The sequence below is a fragment of the Manis pentadactyla genome, chromosome 19 (genome assembly GCF_030020395.1).
Source record: "Manis pentadactyla isolate mManPen7 chromosome 19, mManPen7.hap1, whole genome shotgun sequence".
In the NCBI taxonomy this organism is placed as follows: Eukaryota; Metazoa; Chordata; class Mammalia; order Pholidota; family Manidae; genus Manis; species Manis pentadactyla.
Genome location: NC_080037.1, coordinates 10,607,886 through 10,631,645, shown reverse-complemented (window position 1 = coordinate 10,631,645; position 23,760 = coordinate 10,607,886). Strand labels below are relative to the sequence as shown.

At 35.2% G+C, this 23,760-nt stretch overlaps 1 protein-coding gene across 6 annotated transcripts in view; it reads right to left on the bottom strand.

Annotated features, from left to right (window-relative positions):
• ASH1L (ASH1 like histone lysine methyltransferase) overlaps positions 1–23,760 on the bottom strand; it is a 223,029-nt gene that overhangs the window by 104,050 nt on the left and 95,219 nt on the right. For all 6 annotated transcript variants that reach the window (XM_036922448.2, XM_036922447.2, XM_057495015.1 and 3 more), the window contains one exon: positions 18,164–18,265. In XM_036922448.2, coding sequence (XP_036778343.2) covers positions 18,164–18,265 — 102 coding nt within the window. The remainder of the gene's footprint in view (positions 1–18,163; positions 18,266–23,760) is intronic.

Sequence of the window (23,760 nt, the reverse complement as noted above, 5' to 3'; positions counted from 1 at the left end):
AGGAACGCATAGAAGCTGACATAGAGACAAAAGGATCTCCAGAAATAAAACAATATTAAGAGAACTGTGTGACCAATTCAAAGGGAACAATATTCATATTATAGGGGTCCCAGAAGAAGAAGAGAGAGGAAAAGAGATGGAAAGTATCTTAGAAGAAATAATTGCTGAAAACTTCCCCAAACTGGGGGAGGAAATAATTGAACAGACCACGGAAATACACAGAACCCCCAACAGAAAGGATCCAAGGAGGACAACACCAAGACACATAATAATTAAAATGGCAAAGATCAAGGACAAGGAAAGAGTTTTAAAGGCAGCTAGAGAGAAAAAGGTCACCTATAGAGGAAAACCCATCAGGCTAACATCAGACTTATCGACAGAAACCCTACAGGACAGAAGAGAATGGCATGATATATTTAATACAATGAAACAGAAGGGCCTTGAACCAAGGATACTGTATCCAGCACGACTATCATTCAAATATGACGGAGGGATTAAATAATTCCCAGACAAACAAAAGCTGAGGGAATTTACTTCCCACAAACCACCTCTACGAACATCTTCCAGGGACTGCTCTAGATGGGAGCACTCCTAGAAAGAGCACAAAACACCCAACATATGAAGAATCGAGGAGGAGGAACAAGAAGGGAGAGAAGAAAAGAATCTCCAGACAGTGTATATAACAGCTCAATAAGCGAGCTAAGTTAGGCAGTAAGATACTAAAGAGGCTAACCTTGAACCTTTGGTAACCACGAATTTAAAGCCTGCAATGGCAATAAGTACATATCTTTCAATAGTCACCCTAAATGTTAATGGGCTGAATGCACCAATCAAAAGACATAGAGTAATAGAATGGATAAAAAAGCAAGACCCATCTATATGCTGCTTACAAGAAACTCACCTCAAACCCAAAGACATGTACAGACTAAAAGTCAAGGGATGGAAAAACATATTTCAAGCAAACAATAGTGAGAAGAAAGCATGGGCTGCAGTACTAATATCAGACAAAATAGACTTCAAAACAAAGAAAGTAACAAGAGATAAAGAAGGACACTACACAATGATAAAGGGCTCAGTCCAACAAGAGGATATAACCATTCTAAATATATATGCAGCCAACACAGGAGCACCAGCATATGTGAAACAAATACTAACAGAACTAAAGGGGGAAATAGACTGCAATGCATTCATTCTAGGAGACTTCAACACACCACTCACCACAAAGGATAGATCCACCGGGCAGAAAATAAGTCACGACACGGAAGCACTGAACAACACAGTAGAGCAGATGGACCTAATAGACATCTATAGAACTCTACATCCAAAAGCAACAGGATATACATTCTTCTCAAGTGCACATGGAACATTCTCCAGAATAGACCACGTACTAGGACACAAAAAGAGCCTCAGAAAATTCCAAAAGATTGAAATCCTACCAACCAACTTTTCAGAGCACAAAGGCATAAAACTAGAAATAAACTGTACAAAGAAAGCAAAGAGGCTCACAAACACATGGAGGCTTAACAACACGCTCCTAAATAATCAATGGATCAATGACCAAATCAAAATGGAGATCCAGCAATATATGGAAACAAATGACAACAACAACACTAAGCCCCAACTTCTGTGGGACACAGCAAAAGCAGTCTTAAGAGGAAAGTATATAGCAATCCAAGCATATTTAAAAAAGGAAGAACAATCCCAAATGGATGGTCTAATGTCACAATTATCGAAATTGGAAAAAGAAGAACACATGAGGCCTAAGGTCAGCAGAAGGAGGGACATAATAAAGATCAGAGAAGAAATAAATAAAATTGAGAAGAATAAAACAATAGCAAAAATCAATGAAACCAAGAGCTGGTTCTTCGAGAAAATAAACAAAATAGATAAGCCTCTAGCCAGACTTATTAAGAAGAAAAGAGAGTCAACACAAATCAACAGTATCAGAAACGAGAAAGGAAAAATCATGACGGACCCCACAGAAATACAAAGAATTATTAGAGAATACTATGAAAACCTATATGCTAACAAGCTGGGAAACCTAGAAAAAACAGACAACTTCCTAGAAAAATACAACCTTACAAGATTGACCCAGAAAGAAACAGAAAATCTAAACAGACCAATTACCAGCAATGAAATTGAAGCGGTAATAAAAAAACTACGAAAGAATAAAACCCCCGGGCCAGATGGATTTACCTCAGAATTTTATCAGACATACAGGGAAGACATAATACCCATTCTCCTTAAAGTTTTCCAAAAAATAGAGGAGGAGGGGATACTCCCAAACTCATTCTATGAAGCTAACATCACCCTAATACCAAAACCAGGCAAAGACCCCACCAAAAAAGAAAACTACAGACCAATATCCCTGATGAACGAAGATGCAAAAATACTCAACAAAATATTAGCAAACCAAATTCAAAAATACATCAAAAGGATCATACACCATGACCAAGTGGGATTCATCCCAGGGATGCAAGGATGGTACAGCATTCGAAAGTCCATCAACATCATCCACCACATCAACAAAAAGAAAGACAAAAACCACATGATCATCTCCATAGATGCTGAAAAAGCATTTGACAAAGTTCAACATCCAATTCATGATAAAAACTCTCAGCAAAATGGGAATAGAGGGCAAGTACCTCAACATAATAAAGGCCATCTGTGATAAACCCACAGCCAACATTATATTGAACAGCGAGAAGCTGAAAGCATTTCCTCTGAGATCGGGAACTAGACAGGGATGCCCACTCTCTCCACTGTTATTTAACATAGTACTGGAGGTCCTAGCCATGGCAATCAGACAAAACAAAGAAATACAAGGAATCCAGATAGGTAAAGAAGAAGTTAAACTGTCACTATTTGCAGATGACATGATACTGTACATAAAAAACCCTAAAGACTCCACCCCAAAACTACTAGAACTGATATCGGAATACAGCAAAGTTGCAGGATACAAAATCAACACAAAGAAATCTGTGGCTTTCATATACACTAACAATGAACCAACAGAAAGAGAAATCAGGAAAACAACTCCATTCACAATTGCATCAAAAAAAATAAAATACCTAGGAACAAACCTAACCAAAGAAGTGAAAGACTTACACTCTGAAAACTACAAGTCACTCTTAAGAGAAATTAAAAGGGACACTAACAGATGGAAACTCATCCCATGCTCATGGCTAGGAAGAATTAATATCGTCAAAATGGCCATCCTGCCCAAAGCAATATACAGATTTGATGCAATCCCTATGAAACTACCGGCAACATTCTTCAACGAACTGGAACAAATAATTCAAAAATTCATATGGAAACACCAAAGACCCTGAATAGCCAAAGCAATCCTGAGAAAGAAGAATAAAGTAGGAGGAATCTCACTCCCCAACTTCAAGCTCTACTATAAAGCCATAGTAATCAAGACAATTTGGTACTGGCACAAGAGCAGAGCCACAGACCAATGGAACAGACTAGAGAATCCAGACATTAACCCAGACATATATGGTCAACTAATATTTGATAAAGGAGCCATGGACATACAATGGCGAAATGACAGTCTCTTCAACAGATGGTGCTGGCAAAACTGGACAGCTACATGTAGGAGAATGAAACTGGGCCATTGTCTAACCCCATATACAAAAGTAAACTCAAAATGGATCAAAGACCTGAATGTAAGTCATGAAACCATTAAACTCTTGGAAGAAAACATAGGCAAAAACCTCTTAGACATAAACATGAGTGACCTCTTCTTGAACATATCTCCCCGGGCAAGGAAAACAACAGCAAAAATGAATAAGTGGGACTATATTAAGCTGAAAAGCTTCTGTACAGCAAAAGACACCATCAATAGAACAAAAAGGAACCCTACAGTATAGGAGAATATATTTGAAAATGACACATCCGATAAAGGCTTGACGTCCAGAATATATAAAGAGCTCACACGCCTCAACAAACAAAAAACAAATAACCCAATTAAAAAATGGGCAGAGGAACTGAACAGACAGTTCTCCAAAAAAGAAATACAGATGGCCAACAGACACATGAAAAGATGCTCCACATCGCTAATTATCAGAGAAATGCAAATTAAAACTACAATGAGGTATCACCTCACACCAGTAAGGATGGCTGCCATCCAAAAGACAAACAACAACAAATGTTGGCGAGGCTGTGGAGAAAGGGGAACCCTCCTACACTGCTGGTGGGAATGTAAGTTAGTTCAACCATTGTGGAAAGCAGTATGGAGGTACATCAAAATGCTCAAAACAGACCTACCATTTGACCCAGGAATTGCACTCCTAGGAATTTACCCTAAGAATGCAGCAATCAAGTATGAGAAAGATCAGTGCACCCCTATGTTTATGGCAGCACTATTTACAATAGCCAAGAATTGGAAGCAACCTAAATGTCCATCGATAGATGAATGGATAAAGAAGATGTGGTACATATACACAATGGAATACTACTCAGCCATAAGAAAAGGGCAAATCCAACCATTTGCAGCAACATGAATGGAGCTGGAGGGTATTATGCTCAGTGAAACAAGCCAAGCGGAGAAAGAGAAATACCAAATGATTTCACTTATCTGTGGAATATAAGAACAAAGGAAAAACTGAAGGAACAAAACAGCAGCAGAATCACAGAACTCAAGAATGGACTAACAGGTACCAAAGGGAAAGGGACTGGGGAGGATGGGTGGGTAGAGAGGGATAAGGGAGGGGAGAATTAGGGGGTAATTAAAATTAGCATGCATGGGGGGGTAGGAGAAAAGGGAGGGCTGTACAACACAGAGAAGGCAAGTAGTGATTCTACAACATTTTGCTATGCTGATGGACAGTGACTGTAAAGGGGTTTATAGGGGGGACCTGGTATAGGGGAGAGCCAAGTAAACATAATATTCGTCATGTAAGTGTAGATTAGTGATACCAAAAAAAAAAGGCAGTTCCTGTGTGGAGACCTCCAATGAGTTCTACACAAGGGTATAAAGGGCATATAAAAGTGTGGGCAAAGGGTCTGTTTGTGTTTATACAGAGGATCAAAGCCTAACTGGGCTAACCCGAAAATGAACTAAGATACGATATGAAAAAGAACTTCCAACATCAGCACTCTCTGGAAGACTCATGCCAGAAGATGATCATCAAAAAACCCCAACAAAGATCCACGCACTGCTACAGCTGTAGATGCACTCATCCCACCAGTTCCTGGACTTGCCATGGGAATGAGGAAGGAGATATCTAAGCTGGCCTGTGCATACAGTAAAACAACAAATTTGACTGGATCTATACTGTTGGAACTCAACCAAGAATTAGGAGAAGTGTGAATTGTAGCGCTCCAAAATCTTACAACTACAGACTATTTACTGTTAAAAGAACATAAGGGATGTGAACATTCCCCAGGAATGGGTTGTTTTAATTTGTCTGATTTCTCTCAGACTGTTCAAGTTCAGTTGGACAATATCCACCATATCATAGATAAGTTTTCACAAATGCCTAAGGTGCCTAACTGGTTTTCTTGGTTTCACTGGAGATGGTTGGTAATTACAGGTATGCTTTGGTTATGTAACTATACTCCTATTATGTTAATGTGTGTGCACAATTTAATTAGTAGCTTAAAACCTATACATGCTGAAGTTACTCTACAAGAAGATATGTCAAAGAAATAATCAATCTTCCCATGTTTTCTTCCGCCTGCTACTTCTATAGCTTTTCTTCTTCCTTCCTAATTGCAACCCTTAAATAGAATTCGTGCCTCATATCAAATTTACCGAGTATCATAATTCTTCCAAGTGGTAAAGATACCTCAAGACAAATGCTGGGCATAGAAGCTACAGGGCATAAATATGCAAAGAAATAAAAAGCTAACCATTTCAAACAATAAGGCTTCTCTCTCACTTACCAACTTTACATTTCCCTGTATGACCCCGGAAGATGACTGGTTAGCCAGAGACGGGTAAGATTCCTCAAGGGAGGAACAACCTAAGACAGGCACAGTCGCAGGGGGGTCATCAGGTGAGAAATTGGGGATCAACAGAGGTGAGGCTTAGAACCTCACCCACCCGTTCTGAGAGAAATCTTCTGCATACGTGGATGTTTTATTGCCCTTGTCTAGCTTGGATTAACACATAGTCTACAGGCACACACCTGATCATCTACATTTGCTCCCTTACAACACTAAACTATGTTTTCTACCTTTATCTTGTATCTACCTACCACTTCAGCATTTTATTAAAAATAATAATAATAAAGAGAGAAATGTGGTATCCACATATAAATCAAGTATAAAAATCAAATGAGTATTCATATTTGAACTGTTTATAGTTCATAATGCATGAGAAAAACCGAAGGTATCTGTGATGGCTACCCTTGTACTGTTCACCATGTAAGAACTTATTCACTATATAAGAATTTGTTCTCCATGTAAGAACTTGTTTGTTATGCCTCAGAAGATTGGAGACTGACGAAAATTAGGCTTGGGGTGGATTAATGATTGTGCATTGAGCATTGACTCCCCTATACAGAATTTTATTGTTGTTAACAACCATTTGATCAATAAATATGAGAGATGCCCTCAGAAACAAACAAACAAAAAAAAGTACACACTTCCAGTGGTAAAATAATAAGTAACCGGGATGTAATGAATATAGTCAAGATATTGTAACAGCTTGGTATGGTGATAGCTGGTACCTAGAATTGTCATGTATATAAATGTTGAATCACTATGTTGTACACCTGAAACTAATGTAATGTAATACTGTGTGTCAACTACCCTTCAATAAAAAATAATTATCTACAAAAAAAAAGAAATCTTTGACTATTCCAAGGCTATGAAGATTTTCTTCCATGTGTACTTCTAACAATTTCATAGTTACAGAAATTACATATAGATATATGTTCTTTTTCAGGTTTAATCCTGTATATAGAATGAGATAAGGTCAGTGAACCTTTTTTTCTGTAAGGACATCCAGTAGTTCCAAGATCATGTATTGAAAAAGACTATAACTGCCCCAGTGAAATACAATCATATTTGTAAAAAACAAAGTAAAATTAAAAAATATATATATGGGAGTGCATATATAGTGTTCCATTTAACAATGTATGTTTTCTTGATTACTATAGTTTTTAGTAAGTCTTCCTGTCAGTTAGTGGGAGTCTAATTCTTCTGTTAAAAAGCACAAAATTGTTTTTACTTTTTAAGATGTTATATATTTCTATATAAATTTTATAATGTTTGTCCTTTTATATTAAAAGGCCAGCTGGAATGCTGATTAAATTCTATTAAATTGATGTGAAGAGAACTGACATTTTAACAGTACTGACTCTTTCAAACAGACAGTGACTATGGAATAATATCTCCATTTATTCATTCCTTTAATTTTCCTAAAAAGATGCTTCATACTTTTTAATCATACAGATCCTGTACATATTTTGCTAAATTTATCCCTAAGTATTTATGGCTTTTAATATAATTTTAAATGGTATTTTGTTTACATTTTAATTACTAAAAATTACTCATTGCTAGTATACATTAATACATTTCTTTTATTTTCAGCTTATATCTTTTTCTTAAATTTACATGTTAGGTTCAGTAACTCTTTGAGACAAATTCCTTAGTAATTTTTCTGTAGAGTACATCATCTTAATAAAGACTTTTTCCCACCTTTTTCCATTCCTATATTGAATGCCTTTTATTTCTAAGAATTCAGTTTTTTAAAAAATCATGAATGAATGTTACATTTTGTCAAACATTTTCTCAACCTATTTAGACAATTATGATTTCTCAATTATGACTTCTTATTTACTGTTCATTTTATAAAATCCATTACAGTTGACCCCTGAACAGCACAGGGGTTGGGGCATTGACCCTGTACAGCTGAAATTTGCGTGTAACTTTTGACTCCCCAGAAACTTAACAGCCTGCTGTTCACCAGAAGCCCTACCTGTTAACACAGCTACTAATACGTATTTTGTGTGTTCTATGTGTTACATACTGTATTTTTCTAATAAAGCTAAAGAAAATATTTTTTCAAATTGTCACAAATCTCTAAAAAATGTTCCAATGTATTTGATGAAAAAACCTTCATATGAATGGACCCGTGCCATTCAACACCGCTTTTCAAAGTTAACTGCAATTGGTTTTCTAATATTAAATGAATCTGCATTCCTGAAATGAACTCATGAGGTCATGTATGTTATGTATTTGACTTACTGGATTCAATCTGATAATATTTTGTACCTTTCTTTCGCATTCATACTCAGAAACAATACTGGTCTTGTATTGCTTGGTTACAGAATCGGTAATACTGGACTCAAAATTAGTTGGGAAGTGCTCTTATTTTCTGGAAGTTTAAGTATAATTAGTATTGATTTTTTCCTTAAACATTTAGTAGATATCAAGATTGAAGCTATTTGGGCTTTTAGTTTTCATTGTAGAAACATTTTTAACTACAAGTTCAATTTTTTAAATAGACATAGGGCTATTTAGGTTATTCATTCCTGAGTGAGTTTTAGCAGTTGGTATTTTTCAAAGAATGCATTCCTCTGATCAAATTTATTGGCATAAAATTTTTTATAATGTTCCCTTACTGTCCTTTAACATATTAACATATGTAGGAATTGCATCATTCCTGATAATGCTAATTTGACTTCTTTTTTCGCAATCTTTTTGTTACCTAGATTGCAATCCTAGAGTTATCTTTTCTTTCTAAAAATTTAAATTAACCAGTATAAGTTTTCATTGATTTCTCTGTTTATTTTTACTCTTATACTAATCATTTTCTTCCTTCTGATTTAGGTTTAATTTACTTTTTCTAGCTTTTCTAAAGGTGAGAGCTTGGGCTACTGATTAAATCTTTGTTGTTTATGTAAAACACAGCCTTAGCTGTATCTCATAAATTTTTATGTTTTTATTTTTATTCAATTTAAAGTATTTTCTATTTTTGCTTGTGAATTCCTCTTCAATTTATGGGCTATTGAGAAGTGAGCTGTTAAATTTCCACAACTTGGGGAATATTACCAAATTCTAATTTAATTCCATTGTTTCCTTATATATGTTCTACATGATTTCAATCTTTTTAAGTTCATTAAGATGTTTTATGCCTCAAAATATAACAGTCTCTTGGTATAATTCCACATGTACTTCAAAAGAATATGGGAAAAGGGTGTTTTATATGTGTACTTATTGAAAAATTCTGGACTCTTCATTCTTTTGGTAGATCCATATTTCTGTCTAGTGTGATTTTCTTTCTGTTTGAAGAACATTTCCACTACTGTAGGCCTGCAGGTAACAGATTCTGTAAGCTTGTTTTTCTGATAGTGTTTATTTCAACTTCATTTTTGAAGGATATTTCACTGGTTATAGAATTTTAAGTTCACAGGTTTTTTCCCCCCCTTTCACCATTTTAAAGATAACATTCCATTGCCTTCTGTATTAAAACACTTCGGACAATACATCTGCTGTAATTAACTGCTATGTTCCCCTGTGTACGATCTGTTCTTTTTGTCTGTTTTTGCTGCTTAATTTTAAGATTTTCTTTTAATGCTGGTTTCAGAAATTTGATAATGAAGTTCCCTGATTTCTGTATGTCTCTGTGTATGTGTATGTGTTTATCTATGTGTTTATCCTACTTGGAATTTGCTGAACTTCAAGGATCTATGGGTTTACAGCTTTCATTAAGTGTGACAAAACTGAGGTTTTTAAAAAAATGTCTTTTTATTCCTAACACCTGTGTTTTGAGACTTCAAACCTAGGCATGTTAGCTTTCTTGGTGTTGTACCACAGGTAAACATCAGCCCTCTTCCCTGTTCTGTACTTCATTTTGGATAGATTTTTATCAGTATTTTTTCAAGTTCAATGATTTTTTTCCTGTATTGTCTAATCTGTTGTTATCCCATTCAGTGAAATTTTCATTTCAGATATTGTAACATCTAAAGAAGTCACATTTGATATTTTTTATATTTTCCATTTCTCTCTTCACTACCTTCATGTTTTCCTTTAACTTGTCAAAGATAGCTATTTTAAAATACTTTAAAGTAAAAGGAATACCTTAACTCCATCACACAATATTTCTGTGGCATTTTCCACTGACTATTATTCTACTGAGTCATGTTTTCTTCTTGGTCTGTCCTACTTTTTGAATGGCTGCAGGACACTGTAATGTTACATTGTTAAGTGTTTAGATTTTGTTGTCTTCCTTTAAAAATATTGAAGTTGGAGAAACTGGAACCTTGTGCACTGTTAATGGGAATGTAAAACGGTGCAGCTGTTATAGAAAATAGTACGGACCTTCCTCAAAAAAAAAAATTAAAAACAGAATAACCATATGATCTAGCAATTTAACTAATGAGGACACAGGTATTATAAGCAAGGTCTTACAGAGATATGTGTACACCCACGTTCAAAGCAACATTATTCACCAATAGCCACAAGGTGGAAGCAACTTAAAGTGTCCAACAATGGATGGATGATAAACAAAATGTGATATAAGCATGCACGGATTATTATTCAGCCTTTAAAAGGAAGGAAATTCTCACACATGGATGAACTTTCAGGACATTATGCTAAGTGAAGTAAGCCAGTCACAAAAAGACAAATGCTGTATGATTCCATTTATATGAGGTGTCTAAAACAGTCAAAGTCACAGTGACAGAAAGTAGAGTGGTGGTTGCCAGAGGCTGGGGGTAGGGGAGAATGGGAAGGTCTTTAATGGACATACAGTTTTGGTTCTGCAAGAGGAAAAGAGTTCTGGAGATTGTGCAACTACATTAAGGTATTTAACACACTGAACTGTACACTTAATTACCAGTTAAGATGGCATTTTTATGTTATGTGTATTTTACTAAAATAAAAAAAATTTCTTTTAATGAAGTTTGTTTTAAGAGTCAGTTATTTGTCAAACAATTCGATCCTTTGAATGCTGGTTTGTATCTTTACTAGGTTGGACATAGTACAGCCTTCACTCCAACGACAGTTTAGCTCTGCTAGGGTTTAACTCTTAAGGGGTCTCCATCATAGCTCCAAGGACTCTACACTTAGTAATCAGAGTTCAAATATCTCCGTGCCCTATGTAAACTCTGGAAATTTTTCATCTTACAACTTCATGGTTGTTCTTTAACTTTGTGGAGGTTCAGTGTCTGGAAGAAAGGCCTGGTACTCAGCAAAGATTAGTTTCAAGGCTACTTACTGAATGGGCCTAAATGCCTTTGCAATCTTCCTTTCTTTAATTCTCTACCAGTGTATCCTTATCTGCCTGCTGTAGGACCTACTTTGCATCTTCATACCCTCCATACTCTCATAACAATAATGGGAGGAGGGCTAATAGTAGCAGTAGTAACAATAGCAGTTACCATTTATTCAAGGACTAATCAATATATAAATTTACTCTAATTCTGAAAAGTAAATAGAAGTAGCCTCAATTTATAGATGAGAAAGCTGTGGTGTGGGCAGTTTATATAACTTGACCTAGACTACACAGTACTGCTAAAACTGAATTCAACCAGATCTAACTCAAAGATTCATGGTTTTCTCACCAAAATATGCCTTCTCCTCTTCTCCCACTTGGAACATCTCTAGCCATGCCTCATCTATGATATATCTTAAGTCTCAATCCAAGCTCATGGAAGCCTTTTGTGATGAACTTTAACTGTATCACTTTAGAACTTAAGTATTTATAGGATATTACTGTACAATCACTAACATATTTTACTGTTGCTCATAACATAAACAGACTATAACATAAGTTCTTTGATATTAGCAACCATCTCTTATAACTCTGTGGGCCTAATACAGTTCCCTAAATACAGTAGGTTCTTAATAATACAATCATGAAATGACTACAGAGTTAATCAGTGTAACAATATTTACAAATGACGTAAAGAAAGATGAAATTATTCTGTGGACTACTATTACAGGGTTTAATGTCTTCTGAACATCACAAGTTACCAGGGGTTTGTGTTCTAACTATAAAATGCCTGGGTTAAGCAAAATCACTGCAAAAACACAAAATGAAAGTATCTTAAAGGCCAAAAATACAAGAAAAAGGACAAAGAAGTAAACTTTAACAAAAAACACTTAAATATTCATTTAAAGCAAACAATTCTAAAACTCATATGGAACCACAAAAGACCCCAAATAGCCAAGGCAATCCTGAGAAAGAACAACAGGGGGTATAACACTCCCCTGACTTCAAGTTATACTACAAAGCTACTGGCACAAGAATAGATCCACAGATCAATGGAACAGAATAGAGAGCCCAGATATAAACCCACACATATATGGTCAAATAATATACAAAAAAGGAGCCATGATATACAGTGGGAAAAAGATAGTCTCTTCAACAACTGGTGTTGGGAAAACTGGACAGCTACATGCAAGAGAATGAAACTTGATTATTATCTAACTCCATACACAAAAGTAAACTTGAACTTGAAATGGGTCAAAGACCTAAATGTAAGACATGAAACAACAAAACTCTTAGAAGAAAACAGGCAAAAATCTCTTCAACATAAGCATGAGCAGTTTTTTTCTGGACACTTCTCATTGGGCAAGGTAAGCAAAATAAAAAATGAACAAGGGGACTACATCAAACTAAAAAGCTTCTGTACAGCAAAGGACACCATCAGCTGAACAAAAAGGTAACCTACAGTATGGGAGAATATATTAGTAAATGATTTATCTCATGAGGGGTTAAATTAACACCATAAAGAACTCATATGCCTCAACACCAAAAAAATAAAATAACCTGATTAAAAATGGGCAGAGGACCTGAAGAGACATTTCTCCAAAGAAGAAATATAGATGGCCAACAGACACATGAAAAGATGCTTCACACTGCTAAATCATCAGGGAAATGCAAATCAAAACCACAATGAGATATCACCTCACACAAGTCAGAAAGGCCACTACCAAAAAGACAAGAAGTAACAAGTGTTGGAGAGAATGTGGAGAAAAGGGAACCTCCTACACTGTTGTTGAAATGTAAACTGGTGCAGCCATTGTGGAAAATAGTATGGAGGTTCCTCAAAACACTAAAAATAGTAATACCATATGACCAAGCAACTCTACTTCTAGGAATTTACCCAAAGAAAATCCATGATTCAAAAAGATACATGCACCCCTATGTTTACTGCCACATTATTTACAATAACCAAGTTATAGAAGCACCCTAATTGTCCATCAATAGAGAAAGGGATAGAGAAGATGTGGAACATGTACACAATGGACTACTATTCAGCCATAAAAAAGAAAGAAATCCTGCCATTTGCAACATGGACAGACCTAGAGGGTATTATGCTAAGTGAAATAAGCAAGGCAAGAGAAAGAAAAAAAATACCATATAATTTCACTTATTTGTGGAATCTAAAAACAAAACAAAAATGAGCAAAATAGCAGTAGACTCACAGACACTGAGAAGTGACTGGTGGTTACCTGAGGAGGGATTGTGGTGAGAAGTAGGAAGGGTGAGGGGGATAAAGGGCACAAAATTTCTCAATTATAACATAAGGTGATCACAGGGACGGTAGTACAGCATGGAGAACACAATGATTCTGTAACATCATTTTATGCTGACAGGTAGTAACTGCACTACTGGTAGTGAGGATTTAATAATATGGGTAAATGATGAGACCACTGTGTTGTGTACTTGAAACCAGTATAAGACTGTATATCAACTATACTTCAATAAAAAAATACATTTATTTCATCCTCATATTGTTAATCTCCAAAGACCCAATAAAATATGTAACACTTCCAGAAAAGATATCGTAACACTTCTGTTACACAGGCTTTTGGAATGCCTAACAGTGACTGCACCTATCAGTAAAATCATATACTCTATTAGTGTATGATTATTTTGGATTTATTTCAAAACAGAGCGTTACATTAAAGATGGGCCATGAGATGTCTTGTCTAAAATTGTGCTTCTACAGTTGTTTAGATATCTCAATTTATTAAAAAGATAATCTCTAGAAAAATATTTTTTCTTTTTTATCCTTTTGAATATACCTAAAAGTTTAGAGCATAATTCTAGTTACTTGCCTTTCACTTGTAAAATAAAAGCTGTTATTCCTGTGTTGTTGGTGTAAATAAGAATGCTAGGTCAAACAAGATCAAGGAATTACTGATTAAAAAAACTTGGGTTTATAATGGATGGGAATTAATTTGCATTTGGTTCTACAAGGCAATAGGGGCACTACCAGTTTACAATAAATTTTAATTTTTGGGGGGGTTCTCACAGGCAATATAAATCTTCATGAGAAATAGAAAGTGAGTATGAGCTTGTGGTCACAAACTCTTTTTCCTGATGCTCCCAAAGCCAAAACTAAAACAAGGAACTATCTTTTTCTGTGATAGGTTTGTTTCTACTTGATCTTACATTGTTTAATGTGACTTGGGGGAGTTCCAGTTTTATGCAGGGAAATCTGACGTTGACTTCTGTCTTGCTAGAGTTCGAGGCTTTGTCCTTTGTCTCTTGCAGCTGGATATGTTCCAATAACTAGGCTCTATACTACCAGGCATCAAGCAGACATCAAGCAGCTCTAATACTCCTTATTTTTGTTGAATCAAACTTTCTAGCTTACTATTTACTTATTTTATCTAGTATTTTTAGTTTTAGGTGCCAAGAAGTTAGTTTCCTCTACACATCTAATCCACCACATTGTTGGAAATACAGAGCTCTAATTTATTCATTGCCACCTTAATTCTAATAGTCCCTTCTCCCCCTCAGGCTACCAGACTGCTCCAACTCTACGTCTACAAACCGGTTATTAAAAAATTATTTGTGCAATAATTTCACACTTTTTGTCCAAATCTTTCTTGACCTCATTATGCCGTCTGCCATTAAGAGGATTCTCTGACATGTGTATTCCTTGATTTTTCTACTAAAAAATCTATTAAAAATTTTGATGTCATTCACTGGTATCTTTCCTTTTACTTTACTCTCAAATGCTAATGTTTCTTAAATCTCTACCCCTGTCATCTTCTCAATTTAGTTTCTCCCTGGGCAACCTCATTCACTCCTAGGTTCAAGTTTATATACATACTGCCACATATCTATCTCTACCATAAATGACTCTCAAACTACAAACTATTTCCAAATGGCTATCTAACAACTCAACCTCAGTAGACCAGACATTCAAATTTAATATATCTAAACCTGAAGCCATTATGTACTGTCTCTACACATTTCTGCTACATTCCATTCTCCACCCTGAAATGTATAGCATGTATGTGGTAGACTATATTCTTATTCATAAACATTTCCTGTTCCTCCTTTGATAGGATTATACTTCCCACAACTCCATGACAAAAGACTTAACCAGGTGACTCACTTTGAATTGAGTTGAAATGTGAACTCAACAGGCATTAAAATGTGAGAAGGTACACATATTACTTCTGGACAGAAATTTAAGAGTCAGTGCTTTACTATGACCCTTTACCCACTTCCACATATTAAGCAACAGTCCAGATAGAGGCTGCTCTGTCAGATCAAGGTCCTAGAGGGAAGATAACATGGAGTAGATACATGATGCTCACACAGCATGAATGAAAAATAAGCATTTGTTGTTTTAAGGCACTGAAATTCAGGGATTTTTTTCAGCACTGCAAAATCTAGCCTATTCTGATTGATATATCAAATAATTTTTATCTTCCCTGTTCAAAATCTCTCACTCGCTTCCAATTGCATCTATAATGAAGTCTCAACACCTTCAAATGAAAAAAAATTATGTGATATAGTCCATTATTACTTTTAAACTTAATTTCCAACCATAATCAAGTAACACCCCTTGTATACTAGTAATATCAAAGATACGCTGTTCTCCAAAAACACCATTCTGTTTTACAATTTTGTGCCTTTGGACATTTTGTTGTCACTGTGTTAAATACATTCTTACCCTTTATTTTGTCCCACTTACCAATTCAAATTAGAGCAGTTTATGTGTCAAACCTTCAGCAATGTCGACTTTAGTCATCTCGAGTGGTCTGTGCTTGAGTTTCTCTGTGTGTCATAACATTTTGTGTACTGGTCTGTTAATAAGAGTCTAACATATTTTTTACTGGTGAGTATGTCTGAATCCTTGAGGGCAGGAACTTTATCTTATTCATGTTTATATCCCCAGTGCTCAGTACTCACAGTCACCCTCAGTAAGTATTTATTTGAATGAATAAAATGTTTTGTCTTAGGGTAAGAGAAACTTTATGGATTTAGGTATTACTTGTTCGCTAAAGTGAAATATTTTGATGATTTTCTTCATAGACATGCCTCATCAAAATCTTTTTTTTCTTTCTTCAAGGGTTGGCAACCTTTTTCTATAAAAGGCTAGGTGGTAAATATTGCAGGCTTTCAAGGACACATGTGATGTCTCACAAATAGTTTTTTTCTTTCCATTTTTTTAAAACAACCCCTTAAAAATGTAAAGACACTTCTAAATTTGAGGGAGGGCTGCACAAAAAAAAGCATTGGACCACACAGCTTGCTGAACCCTGGTCTAAGCTGACACCATCAAAATTAGTGTCTCCCTGAAGTAGTATACAAACAAAGAACTGTGAGAGACAGAACTATCATCACTGCCATTTGAATTCCACAATGATAATAATAATAAACTTCATTCAAAGATGCTGAAGATAATCATCAAATAAATTCAACACATAACATATTGATACAGTTTAACAGGGAGGTCTTGTACTGATGACAAAATTGTATTTTCTGACAATAGTCACAAGTGATTTCCTAATCAAGAAAAACACATGGATAGAAAGCTAAGAAATGATATGTCATTTCCTTCTTAAAACTTTCAGTGTCTTCTATGTGTTACTAATAAGGCTCTACCTTACTGATCCTTTCCTGCCTTTCCAGCCTCATATACAGTCACTGTTTTTACCCTAACTACATTGGCTCTTTTATTTAGCTTCTTGAACTCACCACTCTCCCCTTTACATGTATTATTCCCACTGCCTGGGATGAATCTACGACTCATCTCTCCTGATAACACTGATAAATTAAAAATTATTTCTTATGCAACAACATGGATGGAGCTAGAAGGTATTATGCTCAGTGAAATAAGCCAGGCGGAGAAAGACAAGGACCAAATGATTTCACTCATCTGTGGAGCATAAGAACAAAGCAAAAACTGAAGGAACAAAACAGCAGCAGACTCATAGAACCCAAGAATGGACTAACAGTTACCAAAGGGAAAGGGACTGGGGAGGCTGGGTGGGACGGGAGGGATAAGGGGAATAAGGGGCATTACGATTAGCACACATAACATGGGGTGGGGGACACGGGGAAGGCAGTATAGCACAGAGAAGACAAGTAGTGACTCTATAGCATCTTACTATGTTGATGGACAGTGACTGTAATGGGTATGTGGTGGGGATTTGATAATGGGGGGAATCTAGTAACTACAGTGTTGCTCATGTGATTGTATATTAATGATATACCAAAAAAAAATTATTCCTTATCTCCAAACCTCAGTAAAGGTAGTAGATAGATATATATCTCATCTTTTATGTTTTCTAGAATACTATCAGATACTATCAAAAAAAGAAAATTGAGAGCATAACCTTAATCTACATATAAATTATATAAATATGTTATACTGTATTGAGATTATATTTAAAATATATAAACATTATAAATTTTTACTTGAGATTAGAAATCTATATTGACAGACAGACATTCCTCTTACAACCTCATAAATTGTTTTGGATTATCTCAGAAATATGTGAATACCATTTTGGAAATTATTACTTTACTAAGTAATTTTATATATATATATATATATCTACCTCCAGTTCACACTCCTCTATTACACTACATACCTCTTTACCTCAAACTAAACTTTTAAAATCTGTTTTTGTGTCTGCTTACTCTTGTATTTATTTTGAATTATTCCCTCTGGATTATATCAAAATCACTGTATCTGGTGTACACCTAACTAGACATAAAGTGGAGTAAAATGGGAAGACTATTATATTGTTTCAGTGCACATTATTTCTAATTCTCACATCCTAGAAGCACTTTTGTTTTTTCTACAATATTACACTGTAAGTCAAATGAATTATAATTTATACTGTAAATTTACTTAGGCCTACATTATTATATCCTAAGTCTGATTACAAGTAACAAATGGGAAATTACCTTCAAAGTCTGGTAAAAAAAAATAGCACTTGCCTGTTGAAGAAGCACTCTCAGATGAAGTCCTCTTCCGGGTAGGACTACAGTTTGTGCTCTCTGATGGTCGCTGGGAAGACTTATCTAAGGTTGGCTGGGAACCTGGAGAACCAGGAAAAGATAGGAATCATAGGAAAAGTCAGGTCTAAAAATAATGTCAAGCCATTTTGTGTTAGAATTGTAATATTCTAGTTGTTGCCTCTGCCATTCCCTGTAATAATATGACTTTTAAGCTGATAGTAAGCAAAGGACAAACCACACTAGATGTTGCCGACAGAATTTCACGTCTCAAACACACAATTTCTCTCGTTACATTAACAGAGGGAAAACCAGTTTTAATGGAAGAATGAACAGAATATATGATTTGTTTTCATGTATTACCTCTATGAAATATATTATCAACATGTTTATTGATAAAAATTATGACCAATACTCTAATCAAATCTGTTCTTGATTACTGACTCAAATTCATTTATCTGGATGATGGTTACAGGAATGCATACACATGTCAAAATGCGTTGAGCTGTACACTAAGATTTGTGCATTTTATTGTATATACTTCAATTTAAAAAATAAAAAATAAATTTTAAAGAAGGAAAGAAAAAGAACCCAAATTCATCATATAAACTAACAAACGAAACTTACATGCAATTAATTAGGAATGACTGATTTGAGAAAAGCAGGTCCAATCTGAGCATTTAATTGAAGCAGAGATGAAAATTACAGCAGGACCTTAAACCCTCAGTCTTCTAATCCATGGAGATCATTTCATAGTCTATGTTTTTCCTCTATAGCATATTCTGGAAGAACTGGTAATTAGTTTGGAATGGAACAGAATAAACCTCCTTTAAAGCTGTACATTTAAGCTTCTTTGGTTACACATAAATGTTCATGAAGATAAACTCATTTTCCTTTCAAAGTCTCATACTAAAATTCCAAATCAATGCAGCATATTTTAACACATCTCTTACTTAAGAGAAAAGTATGTTGGTTAGGAAAGATTATTTTCCTGAATAAAATAAAAGATAAGATTCTTAATAACCAAAATAGCCAGCTGTTGAGAATACATAATGAATATCCCTCTCATGTTTGTCAAAAAACTAGCAGCGCTCTGAAACTTCAACTTTTAACTTGAAAAAATTACAAATATAAAGCCTTACATATAGCTGGAGGCACAAAAGGTACAAGAAATCAAATACTTGAAGATGAGATTTTAAAGATCTGCCTCTAAGTGAGAGTTAACAACTTAATGAAAAAGTGACTAATTCACTGAAGGACAATGCGGGTGGAAGAACTAAATGGAGCTAAGTTTCTAGCATTTCCCTTTCTCTAAGAGAAATAGTAAACCCAAGCTTTGTTTTACTTACATAGTATCTTAAATCACATCACTGTAAATACTATATTAAGCAGGATCTTTTAGCATTGCTCAGGGTGAGATATAAGACTGTTGCCGTTCAAGAGGAAAAAGTTAAGATTTTTGGGAAATTGATATGATAGTATATCCTACTTCTGAAACCAGTGATGACTAATGTAAGATCTAATCAGGAAGCAAGACTGTTTATTGTTGAATTTTAAAAAGAGATATAAAGGGATTTAAAAAACCAACAGTACAATAAATCCCCCTAGAGTGTGGTTTAGGTAAGATAGGATTTCCATTAAAGAGCTAAATACCATAATAAAATATCTAAGAAGTAAAAGCCCAGGCATCAGTGCAGACATAACTTAAGTTCAATCCATATACTGAACAGATAAATATTGCCTACTCAGATACACAGCCAAGACAGAAGACAACAGTGACCAAGAAGCTTGAGATATCACTGAACTCTCTACTGATGAATGGGAACTGATCTTAAATTAAGTACTAGGAAAGAAGGGGTTGGAGAGCACTTTTTATAAAGTCTTCTCTCTTAATCATAAACTAATGTTTTATTGGGTACAGTTTATATGCTTGGTACTATGCTAGACATTGTGGAGGTGGGGGGGAGAGATATAAAAGCAGTATAATAGTCTCTGCCCTCAAGGAGCTTAATTAGGGTCTTATATGTCATTACATATTACATTTCTGTTGGTACCTGTGCCACCCATTCTTGAGTTCCACCTTCAGTTTCTAGACTATTTGGTAACGTTTCCCAAATGTCTTGGTCATCTTCAAGAAAGTTCTTGATGAAGGCTTCAACTATACCTTTGATCATCAGGATATCCTGAGAATCACCCTGCCTGGCCTCACCCACCTCAGGATAAAAGAGGGTACAGGCACTTTCTTCAGAGCTCCTTCTTTTGGTGGCATCTGGAGCTGCAGAGGAGGCAGTGGGAGGTGGAATGGGGGTCAGATCCCCGGAGATCGTTATTGGCAGCACTGAACAGCAATTCCTGAGAAACTGAAACAATTGAGAAAGAGATGGCTTAGCTCACTTAGCTTCTGAGCCATTTTTCATTTCCTGAAAGTACTGGAGGCCAGCAGCCTATTCTTAGGACTTAATAGGAGATTGGAATAAAACTTCATTTAATAAGGTTCTCATTTTTTATTTTTAAAAGTCTGTTTGAATTCCCCGTTTACACAGGGCAGAGCTGTTCTTAACAATATTCCATATTTAATAGGAATAAAATTGGAGATACAGATCTCTAGGACTTGGTAATTATCATCAGATCTAGACCCCTATTTCATTTATAAACATTGCCTACAGGAAGCAGTAAGAGGATGAGGATACCTGAAAAAGAAAAGAAACACTACCTAATGATGTAACGTAAACAAGTTTAAGACTGAAAAATGATGATAGAAACTTATATGCAAGAAATAGCAAACTTTAAGATGTTCAAAAGCATGTTAAAACTGGCCTAAAGCAGAAATCATATGAAATTTGCAAACATTACCTCAAATTCTGCCAGAAATATATGATTTTATAAATGCTGTTATGCAGTTGGGTGGCTAAGGAAAAGCAAGATAATGCACAGAGAGAACTAGCATGTCCATTTCAAAAGAGGTCAATTTATCTATGTTTCAAAACCTAAAACAGGATGCAATGCAGAGTTGAGCGTAATATAGTGTTAAGTACAAGGACTATGGAGCAAGGCATCCTGAGTTTGATTCTTGACTCTGCTGTTAAGATCTAGGCAAGTAAACATATTTGAATGTTGATTAAATAAAAGCACTGAACTCACAAGGTAGTCCTGAGTTCCGAAGTGAGACAATGTAAAAAATTCAAAGGGTTTTTATAAATACTACGTTATACATAAACTGGTTCCTTAGGTCTATCTTAGAATTTTTAGACCCTAAATACTTAATGTCACTAACATGCATAGGCAACCATTGACTACTGAAATAAAAATTAAAGAAGGGCAGGGACTTACGCCCAGTTAGGAATTGGAACTAACCTAGAATATCAAATACTTATCTTAACACAAAGTAGTACTGGTAAAGTAAGTGCCTCCAATTAAGAAGTACTAGTACAAAAGGTACCTCCAAGACTGGTTAAGTAACTGCAAGGTTGGAAAAAGCTCCTTTGAAGTGAATCGTGTAATTCACTGACTCATCATCATAGTTTCTCCAGGGTTAGGATTATGCTCTGGATTACATCAAAAAAACCAGATGCACACAATTGATGAGTCAGAACCAGAAGGCATCTGGCTTTCTGTTTAGCTCTGTACTAGGAGAGAAAGTAATTTTCTGCTTCCCCTGCTTGGCTCTTTAGTTCTTCTAAATCATGGTTGATTACTTAGGGGAGTTATTGCTTTGTTGCTCTCTCCATCATGTGACGAATGTTTGTTCATGGCCCATCAGCTGTCATTTTAGATCTGCCTGGAGGGATAATGTGAAGACTCTCCCCTCCTCATAGGACAAGGTTTGTATGTAGTTCAAGAAAATCTGGTATTTCCTCAAAGAATACATATAATTTTAGACATCTAAGAGTTCCCATCGTTTCTCATTTCAATATAGTATAAAGTTGAATAATTAAGTACCTCAAAAGTACCCAGAGAATATAAATGGGAATTCCTCAATGCACAAAACTACTCAGTAGAAACACTATGGAGTGTCTCATTACTCAGAAGAAACTTCAGAAATATGTTTAGAAATTAATTCTACACACATTAATGGATGAAATAGAATTTACAGATAAATCACAAAAGAAGTACTTAAAATTGGACTTTAGCACAAATATAAGTTGATTACTATAAGTAAATCTTTTTCTTTGGCAGGAAAAACGGAGAACTTCACATAAAAAAGGCATATTACTACGAAGGAGAGAAGCTGAAAAAACATAGTATCATAAATTGGGATACTAAAGAAGAAATTAAGAATTAAAAACAAACTTGGAAATGTGAGGGAGCCATGGAAATAGTTTTATTTCTGGATTTTACTTGGTCATTATTTGATAACCCTTTAAAGATAAACAGGTTTGGGGGAAACATCTGTGTCAAGTTACACTAAAATGGGGAAAGATTGGTACTTTAACAGCAAAACCGTTAAGATGAAATCATGGATAAGAATGTCAGAAAGTTAGGAAAACAAAAATGAATGTAAATGGACTTCAAAGGGATAAGGATCTGGAAATCTTTATATTATACACAAAAATGGGTGGAAATCAAGAAGCTATTCTGAAGTTGATTTCTCACAAGAGACCTTGACTGATGTCTACACAGGAGGAACTGAAACAAATCTAAGATAAAAAGGAATACTACATTTACAGATGCCTGGGTGTGGGGATTGAGTCAAATGGGCAAAGATATCAGCATAGAGAAAATTCCCACTGATAACAGTGTCTGTCTGCAGGGGAGGGGTGGGAAGGCATCACAAGAAAACACTGAGATAAAGATTTAACCTAAGTACTACACTGATGCCCTGAACATCCTAGGCTAAAAAACAAGAAATTTCCAAAAGTAAATTAGCAAAAGAACACAGTGAATGAAACCAACAACCGGTTGGATAAAACATGTATTTCTTTAGTCTAGATCCTCTATTAAAACTTTCATAACTAATATAGTATGAATTTTGGTCACACCCTACCAGGAGCTGTGATATAATAAGTTATAAGAAATATATATTTGGTCATTCAGATGACCAGAACATTTGTCAGATCCCTCCCATACACATACACTCACACACACAGTTTGGAATCCAGTACAGGGACCCTAGAGGAGGAGCTCAACACCAAAGCCCCAAGTAACTATGGAATGGTTTGAATGAGTAGACTGATGTTTCTAATGCTACGATTTTTTTGGGGTAAGCTATGAAACAACAGACTAAGTATCTAGATTTTGAAGGACACCATGTAATTGTTAGTTCATAGACGATGATTTATTTTGATAGAATAAAAATTGATATTTATAATTTATTTTAAAATAACATATTTAAAACTAGCTTCTAACATTTACGCTGTTCCTTCCTACCAAAACTAAAGCATGTTAAAAAAGTCTAATTTCAAGAAAGAAATTCCTTTTCTTTTATCATTTATAAGTCAAGGCTACTGGCAATGTTTGTTAAACAATGACTGAATCAAAACTGGTTATAATAAAAATGGATACCACAGTAAAAGAAAATGAATATAAAATACTAAACTATTTGGAAACCTCTGATTTTTTGTTCCTAGATTCAACTTCTG